The following is a 22,364-nucleotide window of genomic DNA, read 5'->3' as shown; positions in this document are numbered from 1 at the left end:
CTGTCGGCTTTGTTGAACAACCTCCTTTTGGAATCCTGCCTTCGGTGTTTGAGCTGGCCCCGGGACATGCTGTATTAGTGGAGGTAGGTAATCAGACATTGGCATATATTTTCTCAACTGCTTGCATGCTTGCATTTGTCTCCATTTTCATGACTCAAGTGTCCAGTCCCATCCCATATGCCAGCCTTAGTGACTTCTGGGGAGACACATATTCTTGCATTCTGTAGGGTGATGTCAGATGTCATTTGACTGTCTTATGAGCATTTTCACAAAGCAAATGCAGAGAGCCCTAGCATTGCATCACAAACCTGAGCCTTGCTAGTCCACACCTTTAGTCTGGGAGCCACCTCCACCAATGCCCAAGCTGCCTCCAAGATCTTCCCTTGGTTCTTCAGTCTCTACTGGGCCTTCCGTCCCCCACGCCCCTCTATCATCTGGTACCTGCTTATTGTGGTTATCATGACTTTTGTCTCACTTTCCTGCTTCATCCCCAGTTTGTATGGTCAGCAAGGCCCACCTCCCTTAGGCCTCATCCTGAACCTCTGCAGAAGCTCTCAGCGGTCTGCCCCTGGCTATGGGCGTCTCCTTTCCTAACTGGCCGCTTTTGCCGCCCCCCTTCAGCTGGTCACACCTGCTTGCTGGTCCCTAGAGGTGCCCATGAGAAATGGTGCTGCTTCCTGTCCCTGCTGTGGCATACTGCCACTCTCCCCAACTCCTGGTCTAGGAGTCTGGCTCCACTGCATGTGACTGGGTGTGGGGCTGCCACAGACACGCTTGGCCTTTCACACTAGCCTTCCAAGGGAGGCATCTGACATTCAGGAGCAAAAACTGTCTGGCTTCTCGGGGGTGGATTTGGCCTGTGCCATATCACCAGGTAGTGAGATCCAGCAGCCCTTATTAGCTCTTAAACTCAACTGCACATTGCAATCACCTGAGAGACCTGGAAACAACACCAAGGCCCCACCCCTGAGGTTCTGAGTTCACTAGACTGGGCTGTGGCCTGGGTACAGGACTTCTGAAGTCCCCCAGGGAATGCTGGTGTGTAGCCAAGTTGGAGTTCGACTGCCACGCTCTCAGGAAGGGCTTCCTCTTATCAGCTGCTTTTCAGTTTCAAGCGCCCAGTGGGTTCTGGAGCCCTAGGATGTGGCTCTCTTATTCAGGTCCCTGCTGATCTAATCCCTGATGAGAACCTAGTTCTTGGGATTGAGACTGAGCCAGTTCAGGGGCTTTGTCAGGCCTCATCAACTGCTGAGGGGCAGGTTGGGTCCACAAGGCCCATACACAGGCCAGGTTCCCTGTTCTCTTGGTGTAGTCCAGGCCTTGTCACAGGCTCATCAAAGCGTTAAGGAATTGGAACTGCTCTGCCCTGGACATCCCTCTCATCCCGTCCTCCTGGGATCTCCAAGTAAAGGAAGAGGATAGCAGCAGGACTCTTAGGGGAGCAGCGAGGGAGCCAGGGGAGGCTTTCCCCTTTGCCTTTCTTGAGTATTTTGTTTATTGATTGTTTAGGGTTTTGTCTGTTCCAAAATGTATTCATAGTTCCAAATAAGAAATACATTTGCATGATTAAACATTCAAAAGAGAGGCTGGGTGCAGTGGCTCAGGTCTGTACTTGTAGCGCTTTGGGAGGCTAAAGCAGGAGAACTGCTTGAGTCTGGGAGTTAAAGACCAGCCTGGGCAACATAGTGACATACTGTCTGTATAGACAATTTTTAAAGTAAAAAATAAATTCAAAAGAGCCAGGTGTAGTGGCTCATGCCTATAATCTCAGCACTTTGGGAGGTCAAGATAGGAGGATCACTTGAGGCCAGGAGTCTGAGGTTACAGTGAACTGTGATTGAGCCACTGTACTGCAGCCTGGGCAACAGAGTGAAACCCTGTCTCTAAAAATAAATAAATAAAAATAAAATATTCAAAAGATGCACATAGGTAAACAGTGAAATGCTCCCTTTCACCCCAGTTCCTCAGCCATGCAGAGGCCACACCTGGCCAGTTTTCTGAATGCCCTTCCAGAGATAGTCTATGCCTAAATAAGCAACTGTACATGTTTTTTTCTCCATTTTTTTTTCTTCACACACAAAGTTGCCCACTCTATACTCTGTTCTTTGCCTTGTGTTTTCTACTTAACTCTATATCTTAGAGATCATTCTCATATGTTTTAGTAACTGCATAGTATCCTACTGTGTGAATGGACCATAATTTAGTTCAGCAGTGTCCTGCTGATGGACACAAAGATTTTTTTCTGATCTCTGGCTACAAATTATGTATAAATTATACATACATCACTCTGTCCAAGGATGAGTCTACCCACAGGATACAGTCCTTAGAGTAGATTTGCTGATCCAGGCTTTGTGGCCTCATAATTGTAATGCATGTTGCCAAAATCCTTACCATGCGGATTGTACCAAGTTATACTTTCAACAGCAATATGTAAGGGTGTCTGTTTCCTTACACCTTTGCCAATACAGTATATTATCAAACTTAGAAACTGTTCATGGACATTGTATATTAAAACATACACAAAAATAGAACAATGATCACCCATGTATTCATTACTCATCTTCAGCAATTATCAACTCTTGGCCAATCTTGTTACATCTCTACCCCTCCATTTCCCTCAGCCAATCCCCACCCTGCTCTTCTAGATGATTTTGAAGAAAATCAAGACAAAATATCATTGCATGTATCAGAATGAAACTAGACCCATATCTCTCACTGTATACAAAAATCTACTTATTAATACAATGGATTAAAGTTTAAATGTAAGACTTGAAAATATAAAACTACTAGAAGAAAATAGGGGAAATCTCTATGACATTGGTCTGGGCAATGATTTTTTTGTATATGATTTCAAAAGCACTGGCAACAAAAGTGAAAATAGGGGCCAGGTTTGGTGGCTTCACACTTTGGGAGGTTGAGGTGGGAGGATTGCTTGAGCCCAGGAGTTTGAGACCAGCCTAGGCAACATAAGGAGACCCCATCTCTAGAAAAGAATTTTAAATACTAGCCAGATGTGGTGGCTTGCCCCTGTGGTCTCAGCTACTTGGGCAGCTAAAGTGGGAGGATCGCTTGAGCTCAGGTGTTAGAGGCTGCAGTGAGAAACGATCACACCACTGCACTCCAGCCTGGGTGACAGAGTGAGACCCTGTCTCAAAAAACAAAACAAATAAACAAACAAAAAAACAAACATGAGTAGACAAATGGGATTACCTCAAACTAAAAAGCTTCTACACAGCAAAGGAAACAAGCAACAGAGTGAAGAGACAATCTGTGAAATGGGAGAAAATACTATCACATCTGAGGAGGGGTAAATTCCCAAAATGTATAAGGAACCTAACTCAACAGCAAGAAAACAACCTGCTTTTTCTAATGGGCGAAAGACCAAATAGACATTCCTCAAAAGAAGACATATAAATGGTCAACGAGTATATGAAAACATTCTCAACATAATTAATCATCAGGGAAATGCAAATTAAAACCACAGTGAGCTCTCACCTGACACCCGTTAGATGGCTATTATCAGAAAGATGAAAGGCATGTGATGGCGAGGATGTGGAGAGAAGGGAACCGTTGCCCACTGTTGATGGGAATGTAAATTAGTACAGCCGTTGTGGAAAATAATGTGGAGTTCCTTCAAAAAATTAAACATAGAACTACCATATGATTCAGCAGTCCTACTACTGGGTATATATACAAATGAAATCTGGCTGGAGTGCAGTGATGTGATCATTGCTCACTGCAGCCTCTAACTCCTGGGCTCAAAAGATACCATTTAAAAGATATCCACACTCCTATGTTCATTGCATCATTCACGATAGGCAAGCTATGGAATCACCCAAAGTGTCTATTGATAGAGGATAAAGAAAATGAGGTATATGTACACAATGGAATAACAGCCTTGCAAAAGAAGGAAATCCTGTGGTTTGTGACAACATGGATAAGTCTGGAGGATATTATGTTAAGCCAAGCACAGAAAGACAAATACTGCATGATTGCACCTATATGTTGGACCTTAAATAATTGAACTCATAAAAGCAGAGAGTATAATGGTGGTTACTGGGGCTGGAGGTTGGGGGAAATGGGGAAAAAAATAGAAAACAAATCATCGCATTTATGACAGCTCACCTTCAGCTCTTTGCCAGTAATGAGGGGTAAAAAAGCCGTTCTTCTGGATGGTTTTCATTGACATTTCTCTTATTATGAATGAGGATATGTGTTGTCATTCATTTAAGGACCATTTGTATTTTGGTCTCTGTGAACTTCATCTTCATATCCTTTCAGCTTGCTCCCTGCTTTTCTCTGGGGTGGAGCCAGGGTCAAACACTTGGCCTTAGGAGTAAAGTGGGAGGCGGCAGGGAGGGGAGCAGGGAGTGAAGAGCAAAGAAAGGGGTGTGTGTCTGAGAGGAGGAGGGTGGGAGGCAGGGAGGGTGGAAGCCCTTTAATGGGAGGTAACAGAAGAACCCTTCTCTCCCCCAGGTCTTGTTTTGCCCTAAGAGCCTAGGAAAGGCAGAGCAGACCTTCATCATCATGTGCGACAACTGCCAGATAAAGGAGCTGGTGACCATAGGTGGGCTTGAGTGCACTCCCAGGGTCAGGGCTGGAGGGGCTGCCCCAGCTCCAGGGGCCACTGACCGCACTAGCATTGGCAGCCGCCAAGCTGTACCCTCTCTGTGTCAGGAGCGCACATTGAGAATGCTGCAGCCTCCAGGTGCCAGAGTCTAGTTTTGGGCCCCTTGCTCTGGTCTGACTTTGGAGACCCAAGCCAGTGTGGCCTGCAAGACAGTCCAAGGAGCCTTCTAGCAAGAGACAGATGGAAACCTGATGTGAAATCTTTCATTGTTTCATTTTGAAAGTCACTTTGATCTCCTTTGGGGAGTTGCCAGTGACTCACACATAAACAGCCAGAGCCACCTCTAGATTTCTGTAGGGTTAGAAGAGGCATCCTAGGAATTGCAACAAGATGCCCCTGGTCGCTCCTCCCTCCCTTCCTTCCTTCCTTCCTCCCTCCCTTCCTCCCTCCTTCCTTACTCCTTCCCTCCCTCCTTTTCTCCCTTCTCTCCCTTCCTCATTAATTGAGTGCCTGCTATATGCTAGGTTCTCAAAATCGCCTCCTTTTGGTCTTCAAAGATGTGAGAATGTTAACCTGTGCGCGAATATCCTCCTTTTCCCTCCAGTGTGGGCTTGCAAGAATCATGGTCAAGGCCAGCTGCATGTGGATGGAGGATGGGTCCTGCAGCAGTCTTGGCCAGATTTCAGCCCTAGTGAGCCTTCACTGACTTCAGTTACCCAACTTTGGCAGGAATTGGGCAGCTGATTGCTTTGGATCTGATCTATATTTCTGGTGAAAAAAGCCAACCAGACCCTGGAGAGCTCACAGACTTAACAGCCCAGCACTTCATACGATTTGAGCCTGAAAACCTTCGGTCCACGGCTAGGAAGCAGCTGATTATTCGAAATGCTACGTGGGTAACCCCTGTGTCTGCCCCAATACCCAACCCTTCTCCTTGCTTACCTGGCCCTGAGTCCCAGTGAGACAGGAGGTCCTTCCAAGGGCCTGGGGAAGACTGGGCACAGAATGGATATCCAGATTCAATTGAGGGATCCAGATTGACACAGTCTATCATGGAAACCAGTAGCCACTCTTGGCTACTTACATTTAAATCAATTAAAATTAAATTAAGAGCTCACTTCCTCAGTGGCACGAGCCACATGTAGTTAGTGGCTGTCATATTGGACAGTGCAGATCTATGAGATCTCCATCCCTTCAGGAAGTTAGGTTAGACAGTGCTGCCCCAAATCATCCTGGACCCTCCCTAGCCAGCCACAGCTTTCCAGAGAGGACATACCATGCCGTGTAGGGGAATCCATCCAAGTCCCAAAGGCAGACAGACTGTGGTCTGTACGTTTCATTCTCCTTGCCATTTATTTCTTGACCCACCTCTGAGTACCACCATGACACCAGGACAAATCTCAGGGAGCCTCCCAACCAGGGCTGCCCTGGGGACCCTAGGCATTACACAGGACTCTGCCAGCCAGGATAGCTGCAAGTCCTGCCCCTCCCGTGCTGTGGAGTTGCCACTGTTCCTATTGGCAGCCAGTGGGCACATATCTTTCTGGACACAGTGTCCTGGGAGCCCACAGCAGGAAAGGCAGAGGGCAGGGATGGGGTTGATGTGGCAAACCTTGGAAACTCATGTGGTGAGAGACACTGCAGAAGATATTCCCGATATTGGGGGGTGATGCATAGACGCCTCCACTTTAATGACTGGAGCATGAATTCCTGACTTACCATGTCCCCTGAGTCATGGTAGTTCCAACCTCCAGCTGCCATGGCTGGAAAGTGAGGGGCTCTCTTACATAGTCTCTGTCTTAGACTCCTTCACCCACCTGCTACCCCTCACCCGGGTCCCCCCAACCCAGGCTCCTCCGTTGGAAGGCTGTGAAGGCTGACCTGGTCTCTTCCTGTTCCTAGGTCCTTTGCTGCTCCCTCCTGGAGCAGGGCGGGGAGGCATGGGGTGGAGGGACCTGTTCCCAGCAGAACTGGGACATGGCCTTAGATGCATTGCCCCCACAGGCACGTGGAGCTGGCCTTCTACTGGCAGATCATGAAGCCCAACCTACAGCCCCTCATGCCTGGAGAATTCTTCAGCATGGGCAGCATCAAGTGCCACCCCGACAAGGAGACCGCCTTCTCCATCATGCCCAGGAAGGGGGTTCTCAGCCCCCACACAGACCACGAGTTCATCCTGAGCTTTTCTCCTCATGAGGTTCAAATGGTGTCATCTCAGTAGCCACACGTGGTTGGATTGTATCTTTAGACCCCCAACCTGTGTTCTTTAATCACACTGAAGCCACAGCTGGGCCCACTGAGGTGCCATCCTGCCCAGGCCAGCACTTGGCTGAGTTGGGAAGGAGTACACACCTGGTGTGCGGGGCAAAGCAGCTCATTTTGTCTGGTCCTGATCCCAGACTCACCCTGTCTGCAGCAAGACCCTGAGCCACTTTCCCCAGCTCTGGGTGTCTCCCACATGTCTACTATGGCAAAAACATTACCATCCCCATCCATACCACAGCAGCCCCTAGACAGAGTGAGGTGCAGGGACCTGAGGGCCAGGTTAGCACAGCGCTGGCCCCAACGTGGAGTGAAGCCCTGTGGGCCACAGTTAGGCTGGAGGGGAATTCAAGCTGGGCATGAAAAGGATGCTCCAGGGCCATTGTTAGTGGGTTTGGGACTGAGATGAGTGATCCTGCCTCTAGTCCCAGCATCCAGCTGCCTCGTTGTCTGTCCTGGGAAGGTATGGTGCTTCAGACATGTTGAGGGGCTTTGTCAGCATCAGGAAGGACTTTCCTTTCCTTCTTGCTCCCAGGCCCAGCTGAGACAGGTCCCTGAGTCCTGGCTCATGTTCTGGCAGCAACTTCACTTTCCTAAGGAGGGGAGGAGGCAGCAGGGAAGCATCCTTGGGTTTTCAGAAGGTCCTTCTAGGCTAAGGGGAGGAAGAATTCCTGCCATGCCCCAGCCATCTCCAGGACAACCTGCTGGAACGCGGTGGTGTTTTCAGGGCACTGTGTTTGCCTTGCAGCTGAGAGATTTTCACAGTGTGCTCCAGATGGTTCTAGAGGAAGTCCCAGAGCCTGTAAGGTGAGAGAAACTGGGCCCTGGATGAGAAGTGTTCAGCTGGGACTTCACCTACCTTGGGGGTTCTCCTGGGGAAGGTATCAGGCGAGGGGAAGTGGGCAGCCTGGCCCCCGCAGGCTTTGGGGAGTGGGAGCATTTTTCTGCCTTGCCCTGCAACCCAGCCCTGCAATGAGCTGAGCACACTAAGCTCGCTAAACTCACTATGAGGCCACCCCAGGAACTTTGGAGCTGTGCCCCAGGCCCATTGCTGCTCTTGGGGAACCAAACTGGGGGGTGGTGAGTGCGGAGGGAAGTCTTTGCCCCCACAGTGTAAACCTTCAGGCTGGGGCTCCAGCCAGCCCGGTGCAGAGATCCCAGGCTGGAGGCTGCAGAGTGGTCCCTGGAGGCAGCAGGGCAGTGCCCCTGTCCCAGTCCTTAGACTAACCCACTGTCACAGCTATTGGTGCTCATCACCTTTCAGGCACTGGCTAATGCCTCTGATTTAGGGGACTCAGGAGCTGTGGGTTAGGGAGTGTTTTCTTTTCACAAGGCCAAACATGTGGGACAGAGGCAGGGACACGCTAGGACGTGCTTCCAGGTGTGTCGGCTCCTAGCTCACGATGGGTTTGTGTTTAGTTCAGAAGCGGAGAACCTGGGGCACTCCTCCTACTCTGTGGATGATGTGATCGTCCTGGAAATCGAGGTGAAAGGCTCAGTAGAACCTTTCCAGGTTCTCTTACAGCCATATGCCCTCATCATCCCAGGGGAGAACTACATTGGCATAAATGTGAAGAAGACTTTTAAGGTAGGTCATTGTCTCTCCCCTGCCTAGGCTGGCCGAGGCTGTGCTGACATGGGTGCGAGTGTAAGGAGGATGTAGCAGGAGGGACAGATGGCAGCAGCCACTGCATGAAGGCTAAGGCTGTTCTCAGGGCCTTGAACCCAACTTGACTTGCACAGATGTGTAGGCCAGGCACGGCTGTCTTATTTTATCAGCCTCCCAGAATCCTCTGAAAGTTAGGGCTATGGAACCCATTCCCGTCCTTGGCAGAATATGTCAGCCACGTGTACTGCAGTGTGGAGGGAGGATGCTTTTGGGTTGGGAGGCCCATCGCTTTGGGTGGCCAGGAATTAGCCAGGAAGTGTCATGTGGACTCTTTGCGAGCCCACAACCCTACAGTCCTTCAGCAGGTACAGAATTGACATGAAGGAGCAGTGAATGGGCAGCCTGGTCTCGGGTGTCTTTCAGATGTGGAACAACAGCAAGTCACCCATCAGATACCTGTGGGGGAAGATCAGCGACTGCCACATCATTGAAGTGGAGCCCGGCACGGGGGTCATAGGTACCTTGGGGACTGCAGGAGGGGTTGTGACCTGCTGGCTCAGGAAGAAATCTTCAGAGTTAAAGGGGCTTGTGCAGGGCTCTTGGTGTCCTGTGACTGCTCTGGCTGAGGCCTGGGATGTGAGGGAGATGAGAAGTCCTTGCAAGCCAGATGTCTGGGCCCAACCATAGGAGGAAACTGCCCCTGCTTCTCCTCTCCGCCTCTCCCTTTCCCTCTCTCTCTCAGAGCCCAGTGAGGTCGGCGATTTTGAGTTGAACTTTACTGGGGGTGTCCCCGGCCCCACAAGCCAGGACCTGCTGTGTGAAATCGAAGACTCGCCCTCGCCAGTGGTGTTACACATTGAGGCAGCCTTTAAGGTGCTGCAGGTGGAGCTGGGCAGCGGGGTGGGCCCAGGGAGGTGGCAGGGCTGGGACACAGAGCCATCCCCAGGTGGCCCAGTGACAGGCCCTCTGGGTGTCTCAGGGGCCTGCCCTCATCATCAACGTCTCAGCCCTTCAGTTTGGTCTGCTCCGCCTGGGGCAGAAAGCCACAAACTCCATCCAGATCCGGAACGTCAGCCAGCTCCCAGCCACGTGGTGCATGAAGGAGAGCCCAGTCTGCCTCCAAGAAAGGCCTGAGGATGTAAGTCGGGCACTGCTGGTTCCTGTGGTGCCCCCACAATGAGCCCATTTAGCTTGTCCTGGTCGAACTTGCCCTGGTGCATTTAGATCAGAACTTCGAGGCTGGGGGAGGAAAAGCCTGCCTGGTGACTTCCGCCTGGCGGTGCCTCCGGTTCTCCCCATCGCTGAGGCAGCTCAGCTCCTCTCTACAGCCAATTGTAACCCCCCACCAGCATTTCCTGTGCCTTTTGCTACCATCGGATTCAGAAATAGGGCATGGGTTTCTCCCTCATCAGAGCCGCCCGAGGCAGGAAGAAATGGGCAGCTAGGTTGGGCAGGAAGCCTCCAAGGCTGCTGCTGCTCTGGCCACATTCCCACCTCCTCCCCACTCTCTGGAAGGTTCGGATCCTCCCAGAGATCTACTACCAGATGGCATCTGGTCACAGGCTGGCAGCCCAAACCCAAGGCTCCAAAAAGAAAATTCAAGATTTATTTCCACTCAAGTAGCACTTTTCTTTTCACGATAAAAGTAGAAAAAAAGCAGCTAAGTATTATCATCATCATATTTAAATGCAATGGGTGATTTGAAACAAGACAAAGTCACACAAAGCACCAGCTACTTGCAAAGTGTCCACAGTGAGTCGTACATCACTGCCCCTTCACCACGGTATGGCTGCAGCTCCCTGGTGGACCACACATGTGAGACCCTGGCCATGTCTGTTTGGTGACTGCACTCTCCTTCTGGCTGCTTTCCACCGAGGTCCCCATCCTGCTTGCCCACTTGCCTTCCGAGTCAGAACACCGCACACTTCTCCTTCTGTATTAGGGAGCCCAGGGAAGACAATCCAAGCCACGCATATACCTTATTTTGCTAGTGTGCATTCCTTTTCTCCAGGGAAGTGGACTTTCCATTCCAAGGAGGCCTTGCTCCTTTATCTGACAGCCTGTAGCTGGGCACTCTGAAACCTAGAGTTTATGACAGTGTGCATCAAATTGCCAACGCCATTGCCAAGTACCTATTACACAGGCTTGGAGTTCAATGCTCTCCCCTCCAGGGCTCATTAATCTCCCACCATGGATCCTGAAACCACAGAAGACTAAGGCTGGGGCTTGGGCTGGGATGGGGCTGGGGGCAGGGTGGCATCAGTGTCTTTAGTGTCCACGTTATGTTTAGCCAAGGCATTTGAACCCTTTCTTCAAGTGAAACTTTATGCAAAAGCCCAGTACATAGAATAAAGTGTGACTGCACTAGCCACCCAGAGACCCCCTTGTTAGGCACCTCTGCCCCATCCTGCTTCTCCCCACATTCCAGTCCCCTGCACTTCCAGGGATTTCCTGGGATTTTCCAGAGCACAGTTGGAAGCTTACAGACCCCAGTCAGCCTCCTTATTTGATAGAGGAGAGACTGGAAGGGGCAGGGCTTCCCCAGCGTGTACGGCTGATGGGTAGCAGCATCACACCTGATCCCTCTTCTCTAGTTTCCAGTCTGTGGTGTTTTCCTACTGTGAAGAATAATTATGTTTTATAATGGAAATAATTGCCAATGTTATAGTATTGTAAGATTTATGTCATAAGCAAGGCTGATGGGAATCCCGTCTCTACAGTTCTCTGCACTCTATTCTTTTGAGCTCTCAAAAGAATGTTGGGAGTTGGGGTTTGTTAGATGGTCTCAGATTAGGGGACACAGAGCTGCTGAAACCCAACCCCAGACTACAGCCACCCCCAGAGCTCCAGAGCTCCAAGGGAGATGCACATGAGCAACAAAGACAAAATAAAGCAAAGTGCTCCTTCCTTACAGGGCCAAGTGTCCTCTCTCAGTCAGGGCAGGAAGAATGGAATGTAAAGAGCCCTCCCCAGATGGGGACACTTTCCTTCCTGCTCTTTCCCTTCCCCTCTCCCTTTGTGTGTGTGCCTGGCATGGGAGGAGGGGCAGACAGGGCAGGGGGGCGGTAAATAAAGCTGAAACTGCAGTGGGGGACAGAAGGAGGGGGTGGGAGAAAGACCATGTGGGTGCAAAGGAGAAATCTGTGGCCACAGCAGCCTCTCCCCACCCCCAAATTAGTGACCTGGTGGCTTTCCTCAGTTGAAGCTGCTCAGAGGGCCACCCCCCTAGTTTGGCTCACCAGCTCTCCTCTGGCTCCCTAACTCTCCCCATTTTCCCTGGAGCACCTCCCTCCACCTTCTATCTCTCAGATCCGGGCCAGGGCATGGGGCCCTCTGGCTTACGTATTCCTTTACTTGGAGACTCAGTTTCTATGCTCTTAATCCCGAGACTCTTGTGGCTCTGGTCCCCTACCTGCTTGCCTGTTTCTGGATCCCAGATGGTTCTTGGAAGAGCTGGGGCAGCTTAGGGGCGACCTTGGTTGGGCATGGCCAGCCCCCAGTTCCTCTGCAATTCCAAGTGTCCTCAGTGCTCATCCTCCTGAGTGTTCTCCGGGGCAGGTGTCTCCCTTCGACATTGAGCCTTCAAGTGGCCAGCTTCACTCTCTGGGGGAGTGCAGGGTGGACATCACCTTGGAGGCCCGGCACTGCCAGCATCTGGAGACCGTCCTGGAGCTGGAGGTGGAAAATGGGGCCTGGAGGTAAGGGGGCCGTGGGAAGAGTCACTACAACAAACTCTATGCATATTTGTGGTGTATTTATCTATATTACATATTTATCTAGAGATGTTCTGGATTTAAAACCATTGAATCCAGAAAATTAGTATTCTATCAAATTTGTAAATTACAGAAAAGAAACTCAAAATGACCTGCAAGCCATTCCCTAGAGACGATCCACTGATTATATTATGTATATATCTTTCTAGGGTGTGTGTACTAAAGGGATGTAAATTAGTATAACCACTTTCGAAACTACTTTAGCATTAGCTAGTGTTTGCCCTTCTGAGTATAGTCCCAGGGAAATCCTTATACATGCGCAGTGGGAGATGTGTGCTCATGCAGGAATGCTCAGGCTGGACTGTTCCTACAGGATAAACTAGAAAAAAAACACTGTCTGTCAACGGGAGAATGGACATTAAAAAAAGTGTGACATATTTAGATGAGCACACACCATTATATTCTGGGAGGAACATGCTAGAGGTTTCAAAGATTTTAGTAGTATTCCTTTTTTTCTTCATTCTCCCTCCACTCCCCCACTTCCCTCCTTCTCTCTCTTTCTTTCTAGTGGAAAACTTCTCACATATATAAAAACAAAGACAATAGTGTAATAAACCCCCATGTACTCTTTCCTCCCTTCAATAATTGTCAACTCACTGCAAGTACTGTTTCATCCGTATCCCCTATCTCCTTCTCCCCACTCCTTCCCAAATTATTTTCAAATAAAATATTCATTTTCCTGCTGGGCGTGGTGGCTCACACCTGTAATCTTAGCACTTTGAGAGGCCGAGGCAGGCGGATCACGAGGTCAGGAGTTCGAGATCAGCCTGACCAATGTGGTGAAACCCCGTCTCTACTAAAAATACAAAAATTAGTCAGGTGTGGTTGTGCTCACCTGTAGTCCCAGCTACTTGGTAGGCTGAGGCAGAAGGATCACTTGAACCCTGGAGGCGGAGGTTGCAGTGAGCTGAGATCGTGCCACTGCACTCCAGCCTGGGCAACAGAGCGAGACTCCATCTCAAAAAAAAAAAAAAAAATATATATATATATATATATATATATTCATTTTCTTAAGCTGGCTGGTGATAATATTTTGTTTCTAAAGTTGTGTGGAGGTAGTACATAGATGTTGTTTTATTATTAAACTATATATATGTTTAAACTGTATATATGTTTTATTCTCATTTTTGCATATATTTGGTGTTTCATTGTAAAAACATTTAAATGCTCATTTAAATATTTATGGATGCTCTTGAATTATCCTCCAAAAAGACTGTGTCATTTTATACTTCTGCCTACAGTGTGTGAGACTAGCCACTACCCCACACTCTCACCATGACAAATGTTGTCGGACTTTGTATACTTGACCATCTGACAGTTGTTCGAATGTCCTCTCCTGTGATAACAAATACAGGTCTAGATATGAGTCTTTGCACTGGTCCTTCAGGGCACTTTGCAGGCATTAGATGTGAAGGCTAAGTCTGCCTGCTGCTCAGGGGAAGGGCTTTCTATTAAGTCTTTGCATATTTCCTTTCCTTTTCTGTCTCTGTTCTTTCTCCTGCAAGGACCTTGTATTATCAGAATGTTTATAGTAGCAGGTGATGGAAACACAGACATTACCAACTTAGGCAAAAAAGAGGAAGCACTGGCTCATGTAACTGGGCATTCCCACCTTGCTGAATCCAAGGGCCCAACCCTTTCCCTTTGTCTGGTCTTCTGCTTTCTCTCTTTCTCTACCCTCTTTCCCACTTCCCTACCTCCATCCCAGTCCCAACACTCACATCTGCTGCTCTTTCTTTGTGGGCCTTTCTCTCCCCTGTCGACAAGGGCCCTTAGCACTCTGCCTTGGGGAGAGGCCACTTAGAGCTCCAGGCTCACACACTCCCAGCTTAACAACCTCTGAAAGCGAATCTAGCTCTTTTCAGAGATGGGCTCTGCTTGCTCTTGTGTGGGTTGTGTGCCCGCCCCTTCCCCTACTGGGTGGCAGGAGGATCTGTCTCCAGAAGCGGCAATCATGTTTTGAAATGTCAAGCTTTGTTGGTCTTGGGTCTTTCCTTTTCTATAGTAATCTGTTATAGTCTTATCAATGCAGCAGCCTCTCAGGTTCCCCCAAGAAAACTAATTTCTGTTTTCCCAGATGTTGGAGTGCTTCTCCTTTACTTTTTGAGCTTTCTTCTACTTCTGTGTAGTCCTGTTTTTGAATGGAGGAGGAAATTGATTTGCCTAAGGAGCTGGTGGTGTAAGTTGCTTCTGAGTAAAAGGGGGTAGATGTGGAGAGCACCCCTCTTCTAAGGGGTAAAGTACATGTGAGTCACCACCCTCAGAGCACACAGCTAGCCTGAATCCATCAGAGAAAGGGACCTTTGGGGAAAACAGCCCTAAACAAACAGTGGAGAAAACCCACACTGGCCAGCTACACAAATCAATCTGTGCCTTCATTCATAAATAAGAATGGAGGAATAGCATCTTTTTGGTTGTTTCTTCCTCGTGACAGTTGAGAGGTCCAATGTTACTGCAGGCTCTGCCCTGGCCTCTCTCCAGCATGACACCTACAGTCTTCAGTGGGGGCAAATGCTGTGGCAGTCCAGCCTTTTTCTTAATTTTCAGTTTTAATTTTTATTATTTGTACAAATGTATGGGGTACGTGTGCAATTTTGTTACATGTGTAGATTATATAGTGGTCAAGTCAGGGCTTTAGAGTATCCATCACCCAAATAGCATACATTGTACCCATGAACGAATTTCTCGTCACCCATTTCGCTCCTACGCCCTCACCCTTCCAAGTCTCCATTGTCTGTCATTCCAATCTCTATGTCCATATGTACACATTTTTAGCACCCACTTAAGAGTGAGATCATGTGATATTTGACTTCTGTGCCTGAGGCAGCTCACTATTCCATGTGTTGCTCTGAGCTCTGGGGCTGGAGCCCTGACATGGCTAAGCCAATTGATCTTCAGCAGTGTTTTGCTCAGCTCCCCTGCCCTTTGATGCCCTCATTCCATCGTTAAAGATTGCATTGCATGTAACCTGTGCAGGGATTTCAAGCAGCAGTTTTGTTCTCCTCTGTTTTATCAGTTAACCTGATCACATTCTTTCTTTCTCCTATTTTCTTTTCCTTGTTTGCATAGCATTATATTTGCTTTATTATCTTTTATTTGAAAATTTTCACAAATAGGGCATTTGCTAGATATTACATTTCTTTGCATTCACTATTTGTCTGTTTGGCACAAAGCTAGCTTTCTGCCTGTGTCAGCTTTGGATATGCCTTCCTCACTAAGCTTGATCATTTTTAGCTTAATCATTGATTGAAAGTGAGATAATATGACTCTTCACTTGAAGACTTAGAGGCTATTGTAGGGTTATTAGTTGGTCTAATTTCAATATTGTTGTGTCTCAAGAATAGGGAGGCCTGAGGAGAGGGAGAGAGACAAGGGAATGACTAGTAAGTAGAGAGTCAAAACACACACTGCATTTACCAGTTGAGCCCATTGTCTTATATGGTTGCTGTTTATGGCACCCCAAAACAATTACAGTAGTAACGTCAAAGATCACTGATCACAGATTACCATAACAGTTATAACAAAAAAGTTTGCAAGACATGACACAGAGACATGAAACGAGAACATGCAATTGGAAAAATGACATTGATAGGCTTACTCAATGCAGCATTATCACAAACCTTCAATTTGTAAAAATCACAGTATCTGTGAAGTGCAATAAGGCAGAGCATAGTAAGTATGAGGTATGTCTGTAACTGAATGTCTTATTATAGGTCAATTTAGACTTTTTTCTTGGCTGGGCACAGTGGCTCATTCCTGGAATCCCAGCACTTTGGGAGGCTGAGGTTGGCACATCTCCTAAGGTCAGGAGTTCAAGACCAGGCTAGCCAACATGGGGAAACCCCATTTCTACCAAAAATACAAAAATTAGCTCAGTGTGGTGGTGTGCACCTGCAATCCTAGCTACTCGGGTGGCTGAGGCATGAGAATAGCTTGAACCTGGGAGGCAGAGGCTGCAGTGAGCCGAGATTGTGCCACTGCACTCCAGCCTGGGCAACAGAGCAAGACTCTGTACCCCACCCCTCACCTCCCCAGAAAAAGATGTTTTTCTTTACTCAGTTTTGGTAGTTTGCATCACTCTAGGAATTCAGGAATTTGTCAGTTTTATCTGTTATGTAATTGTTGGTACATAGTTGTTAGTGGTGTTCTCTGATAATTATTTTTATTTCTGTATGATCAGTAGTGATGTCTCCACTTTCATTCCTGATTTCTCTAATTTGAGTCTTGAGCAAATTTTTCTTGGTCAGTCTAGTCTAGATAAAGGTTTATCAATGTTGTTGATATTTTCAAAGAACCAGCTTTTGCTTTTGTTGATTTTCTGTAATGTTTTTCTATTTTCTATTTCATTTGTCTCTGCTTTCTTGTCTTTATTATTTCTGTCCTTCCAGTTGCTTTGGGTTTAGTTTGCTCTTTCTAGTTTCCTAAGGTGAAATCTTAGGTTTTTGATTTGCAATCTTTCTTTCTTTTTTTTTTGTTTAAAGAAAGTGGTATTTACAAATATAAATTTTCCTCTTACCACTGCCTTAGCTGTATCCTATAACTTTTCATAAATCATGTTTTCATTTTCATTGATATAAAAGTATTTTCTAATTTTTCTTGTGGTTTCTTATTTGAGTTGTTTATGAACGTGTTATTTAATTTGCACATATTTTTGTTTCACAAATTTCTTTCTGTTGATTTCTAATTTGATTCTATTGTTGTAGGAGAACCCACTTTATATAATTGCAGTCCTTTAAAACTTATTGAGGCTTGTTTTACGGGCTATTCTGGAGAATATTCCTTGTGTGCTCGAGAAAAATATGTATTCTGCTGTTATTGTGTAGAGTGTTGCCTGCTGGTTCTGTTTGGTTCATAGTGTTGTTTAAATCTTCTATTTCAATGTTTATCTTCTGGTTAGTTGTTTTTCCATTATTAAAAAATGGGCTGTTGAAGTTTCCAACCATTATTGTTGAATTGTTGACTTCTCCTTCAATTCTGTCAGTTTTTGCTTCATGTGTTTTGGGGTGCTGTTGTTAGATACATACATGTTTATAATTGTTATATCTTTCTAATTGATCTTTTTATAATTATAGAATATCCTTCCTTGTCTCTAATAATAATTTTTGTCTTAAAGCCTATTTTATCTAACATTCATATATCTCCTGGAGCTCTCTTTTGGATACTGTTTGCATGATATATATTTTTCCATCCTTTTTCTTTTAAACTATTTGTGTCTTTGAATCTAAAGTGTCTCTTGTAAGCAGCATATACTTGGATCATTTTTTAAAAATCAATTTTGCTAATCTCTACCTTTTGATTGGATTGTTTAATCCATTTATATTTAATGTAAATACTGATAAAGTAGAACTTACATCTCCCATTTTGCTATTTGTTTTCTGTATGCATTTTGTGTTTTTGTTCCTGCATTCCTCCATTATTGCCTTCTCCTTTGTTAGATAGGTATTTTCTAGTATGCCATTTTAGTTTCCATGTTTCTTTTACTTTTTAAAAAGTTATTTTCTTACTACTTGTCCAGGGCTTTATAGTTAATATCTTAATTTCCAAACAGTCTGGTTTAGATTAACATCAACTTAATTTCAATAGTCTGAAATGTTACTGTAATATAGCTCAGCTCTATTCTCTCCCCTTCCTTTGTACTATTATTGTCATACAAATTGCATATTTATACATTATAGGCCTATCAAGACAGTTTTATAGTTATTGGTTGATGTAGTTGCCCTTTAAATCAGATAGAAAAGTATGCAAAAATACATTTATTCTGTCTTTTGTATTTACATATGAATTTACCTTGATATGGTTGTATCAGTCAATGCTTAATATTTATTTCTTAATAACCTATTAAGAAATTTATTACAAAGAATCAGTTTACACAACTATAGAGACTAGCCAGGCAAGCCTAAAATCTGTAGGGCAGGTTTTCAGGAAGGGCGTGCTGGCATTTTTGGGGACAAGATGAACCTGTTATAAACACATGGAATTTCTTTGTCTGGGTAAACCCATTCCTGCTTTTAAGACCTTTTAGTGGCCAGGCATGGTAGCTCACCTTTGTAATCCCAGCACTTTGGGAGGCCAAGGTGGACAGATCACTCGAGGTCAGGAGTTTGAGACCAGCCTGGCCAACACAGTGAAACCTCATCTCTACTAAAAATACAAAAACTCACAGGGCACAGTGACACATGCCTGTAGTCCCAGATACTCGGGAGGCTGAGGCAGGAGAATCACTTGAACCCGGGGCGGTAGAGGTTGCAGTGAGCCAAGATCGTACCACTGCACTCCAGCCTGGGTGACGGAGTGAGACTCTGTCTCAAAAAAAAAAAAAAAAAAAAAGACCTTTCAACTAATTGAATCAGACCCATCTAGATTATCTAGGATAATCTCCTTTACTTAAACTTAACTGATTATGAACATTAATCATACCTACAAAATACCTTCAGCCATTCAGACATGTAAAGAGCTTGCCCATCAAGCTCCTGCTCTCACAACAAGAAAAGACTGAACAAACTGAAACGATGATTTTTCTTAGATGTATCAGAGAAATGAGGTTACAGGACAAATGGCCATCCCAAAAGCTGGAGATACAGGCAAATACTGAGAATACAGATCAGTTTACCTGAAGCAGAAGAGCACTTAAATGGTTGCTTCAACAAATTCCTGGTGGCTGAGTATAGGCTAGCTTAAGAGTTTAAAAATCCTGGGGGCTCAGTAGGTTCTCATGATGAAAACTGGAAAAAAATTCTTGTTTAGCCAGGGTGGGATGGGGAGGGGAAGTAGCCATTCTGAAATATGCTCAGAGGAAAAGTGAAATTAAGCCACTTTGAAATAAGCCTACAGTGTTCTTGCAACAATTTCTCTTACCCCCGAGATTTCTACTTTTTGAACAATTATAAATGGTACTATATTTTAAATTTCGGTTTCCATGTGTTCATTGTTAGTGTATAAAAATGTGATTGATGTTTGTATATTGATCTTATACCCTGAAACTTTGCCAAACCCACTCATTAGTTCTAGAGTTTCTAAAAATACAGATACCTTGGGATTTTCTACATAGACTGCATGTCATCTAGAAATAGGGACAGCTTTACTTCTTTTCTGATCAGTATGCCTTTTGTTTCCTTGTGTTCCAGCTACCTTCCTGTGTATGCTGAGGTACAGAAGCCCCATGTGTACCTACAGAGCAGCCAGGTGGAGGTTAGAAATCTCTACCTGGGTGTGCCTACGAGGACAACCATCACACTTATCAATGGCACCCTCCTGCCCACCCAGTTCCACTGGGGCAAGGTGAGTGAGCCCACAGCATCAGGCAGCAGTCTGCAGCCCTCAGCAACAGAGGCCCATGTAGAGGCGGGGCATTGTCCCCCAAATGTCCTCGCAGAACAGAGATACTCAGCCTCCCTCCCACAGCCTGTCCCTTGTTCCACAGTGTGCGTAAAAGCTCCTCAAAGGAGCAGGGTATCTGGTCCAGCTTTTTCTTGCCCTGCCTCTAGGGAATTCCAGTTCCCTGCCCAAGAAGCAGTTTCTGGTGAACACAGCTAGAGCCTCCCAGCCTGCATTGCCCATGACTGGCCCAGGTAGCTGTTGGAGCCCAGTTGTGGTGCTGCTCCTGCCTGTGGCTGACTAGGGAGCTCTGAGTGTTGTGGGACGTAAGGCCAGATCCATGTGCACCAGAAGCATCTGCCTTCTGCTGCCCATCCCTCGGGGCCTTCAAGGGCAGTTTCTTTAGTCCAGACAACCTCCCAGCAAGTGGTAAATTCCATCCAGGGTTGGGGAGGAGAGGAGAAGGGACCCCTGGTTTATCCCCAGAAGTGAGCACCCAGCCCTGTCAGTTTTGCTGCGGGCCCCAGTCTGCCAGTCTCTAGCATTGCATGCAGCAGTGCTGAGCGCTCTCTGGATACTGGTCCATTCTGGGAGCCCAGTAAATGCCAACAGTCTCACTCATGTCTGCCAGCTCCTAGGGCACCAAGCAGATTCCTGCATGGTGACAGTCTCCCCCAGACATGGCCTGCTGGGCCCCAGCGAGGAGTGCCAGCTGAAGTTGGAGTTGACTGCTCATACCCAGGTGAGTAAGGCAATGTAGGGCCCGAGTGACTGGGAAGGCACCCTGCCAACCTTATGCACCTGTGCCCCCAGGGAGTCCCTAGCTTAGGCCACACTGCTGGTTCTTGTGGGTGGGGAAGAGATTTCTTGCATTTGGTTCTGGGGTCCCCATTCCTGCTGTGTCTGCTCCCTAGGGACACATGGTCAGAGAGCCTGGAGCAGGCCTGGATGTGCCCTGAGACCCACTGGCCATGCCTGGCCTTTGGCATGAGCTTTTGCCCTCCCCAGGCCATTCTCTGTGGCCACAGCTGGGCCCAGCTTTCTGATTTGCCCAGAGAGTCCAGGGCAGAGCTGTTGCTCACAGCAGGCACTGTGCCAGGTACTGCTTGGAGGCTAACTGGTACAGAGGTTTTCCCCTGGAGTGGCCCAGAGGAAGGCCATCAGGGTGGAATATGCTCAGTCCTAGGGCCGTTCCTATCTGTCCCTTTGTGGTTCTTGTGGGAAAAGAAACTTCCTCCTTGCAGAGACTTGCAGACTCAGGTCTCAGTTCCCACTGGCAAATATGGGGATGGCCGGCCTGAGCTCTGGGACAACAGACAGGCAGGCCCGGGTGTGGAACAGATCTTGCTCAGGGAGGGTTTGATTTCTGGGGTAGCAGCTTCATCAGAGGAAGTGTGCAGCTTCTCCAGAGGCCCTCTCTGAGGGATCTCCCTTCAAGTGGGCATGCCCAGATATTTGGGGCAGACTCAGACAGCCATAAGCCCTTGAGGAAAGGGCCAGGCCTCCTGGGGCCGAGGGCGGGCCGACTGGCTGGGCTCACTGGAGGGACTGGAGATGAGCCTGGCCAGAGGTCAAGGCCTTCATGTTGACCCCTCCACCGCAATCCCCTGTGCTGCGGAAGACCATCTGGGCTGATCTTCAGAGGCCCCAGGCCTGGTCTGACCCCTGCATGGGCTTTCTTACAGGAACAGCTGACCCATCTGGCCCTCCCTTGTCACGTGTCAGGCATGAAGAAGCCACTGGTTCTAGGCATTTCTGGGAAGCCCCAGGGACTGCAAGTGGCCATCGCCATCTCTAAGGAGAGCTCTGATTGCAGGTGAGCCCAGGGTTGGGGGTCTGGGGGTGGCAGTGGCCTGAGAAATGAGGCAACTGCACCTGGGACCGGCACGCACTGTGGTGTCAGTCTGCGCCCATCCGATTCCTGCAGCCAGGAAATGCCACAGTGTTATTGCGGCCATTCACCACTCCTGTAGGGACAGCTCCCTTTACCCCGTCCCTGCCCTCTGTGTGGTCTCCCTCCACACACTTGGAGGCATGGTGCCCAGACAGGCGGGAGATGGCAGGGGACAGGGCTGTAGGTATCCTGGGCTTGCCCCCATGAGGCCCAGCAACTGGGAGCCAGGCCAGCTCGCCCCTGGCCAGGGACAGTTTGTGCAGAGTTTGAGGCCTCTCTCAGCATCATGGGCGGGCAGGAAAGGTGGGTCTGTGATTGGCAGCTCAATGAAACAGGAGTCTGAGGATGAAGCCTGGTGTCTGGGCAGCTTCTGCACGTCCACCCAAGATAGCTGTCTGGGCAGGGCCAAGGGTGGCGTGTTACATGGTACAATGGACACAGGACAGTGTTTTCAGCACAGAGCAGTGGCCAGACCACCCAAAGGAGCTCCGCCTGGACTTTGGCTCAACGGTGCCACTGAGGACCCGTGTGAATCGCCAGCTCATTCTCACCAATCACTCCCCAATACAGACCCCTTTCTCCCTCGAGTTTGAGTACTTCGGGAGTCCCCAAAACAGCCTGAGCAAAAAGACCAGCCTGTAAGTCTTGCTTCTTTTATTTCCCAGGGCAGATGAAGCTGGATGGGGTGTACCCTGTTGAGTCTCTCTGTGGCTTAGGTGGCCAGTGGCCGGACGGTGTGAGAGATGGGAGTGTAGACTTGGGGACAGGCAGAGAGGAAATGGCTCCTGCTGTCCACCTCTCAGGCCCTGAGTGGGCCTGTAGGAGAGGCTGGGATTGTGGCCCCTTGTCCTAAGCCTGGCCTACTGGAGTGGAGGCTTCTGATGGACCAGGCAGATGGGCCTGTGGGGAGGGAGCGGTTACTGTAGACAGAAGGAACTGTGC

The 22,364-nt window shown here is 47.8% G+C and overlaps 1 protein-coding gene across 2 annotated transcripts in view; it reads left to right on the top strand.

The window, feature by feature from the left end:
* Positions 1-22,364, top strand: part of DLEC1 (deleted in lung and esophageal cancer 1) — a 66,645-nt gene that overhangs the window by 32,216 nt on the left and 12,065 nt on the right. For both annotated transcript variants that reach the window (XM_011999505.1, XM_011999506.1), the window contains exons 10-23: positions 1-83; positions 4,477-4,567; positions 5,300-5,462; positions 6,575-6,767; positions 7,581-7,639; positions 8,252-8,420; positions 8,865-8,958; positions 9,184-9,314; positions 9,421-9,579; positions 12,000-12,139; positions 19,339-19,492; positions 20,160-20,270; positions 21,214-21,344; positions 21,878-22,060. The exon at positions 1-83 is cut by the window's left edge and continues 8 nt beyond it. In XM_011999505.1, the coding sequence (XP_011854895.1) occupies positions 1-83; positions 4,477-4,567; positions 5,300-5,462; positions 6,575-6,767; positions 7,581-7,639; positions 8,252-8,420; positions 8,865-8,958; positions 9,184-9,314; positions 9,421-9,579; positions 12,000-12,139; positions 19,339-19,492; positions 20,160-20,270; positions 21,214-21,344; positions 21,878-22,060 (1,861 nt within the window). The remainder of the gene's footprint in view (positions 84-4,476; positions 4,568-5,299; positions 5,463-6,574; positions 6,768-7,580; positions 7,640-8,251; positions 8,421-8,864; positions 8,959-9,183; positions 9,315-9,420; positions 9,580-11,999; positions 12,140-19,338; positions 19,493-20,159; positions 20,271-21,213; positions 21,345-21,877; positions 22,061-22,364) is intronic.

The sequence above is a fragment of the Mandrillus leucophaeus genome, unplaced genomic scaffold (genome assembly GCF_000951045.1).
Source record: "Mandrillus leucophaeus isolate KB7577 unplaced genomic scaffold, Mleu.le_1.0 Scaffold595, whole genome shotgun sequence".
NCBI classification, from domain to species: Eukaryota; Metazoa; Chordata; class Mammalia; order Primates; family Cercopithecidae; genus Mandrillus; species Mandrillus leucophaeus.
This window is presented reverse-complemented; position numbering and strand designations above follow the sequence as displayed.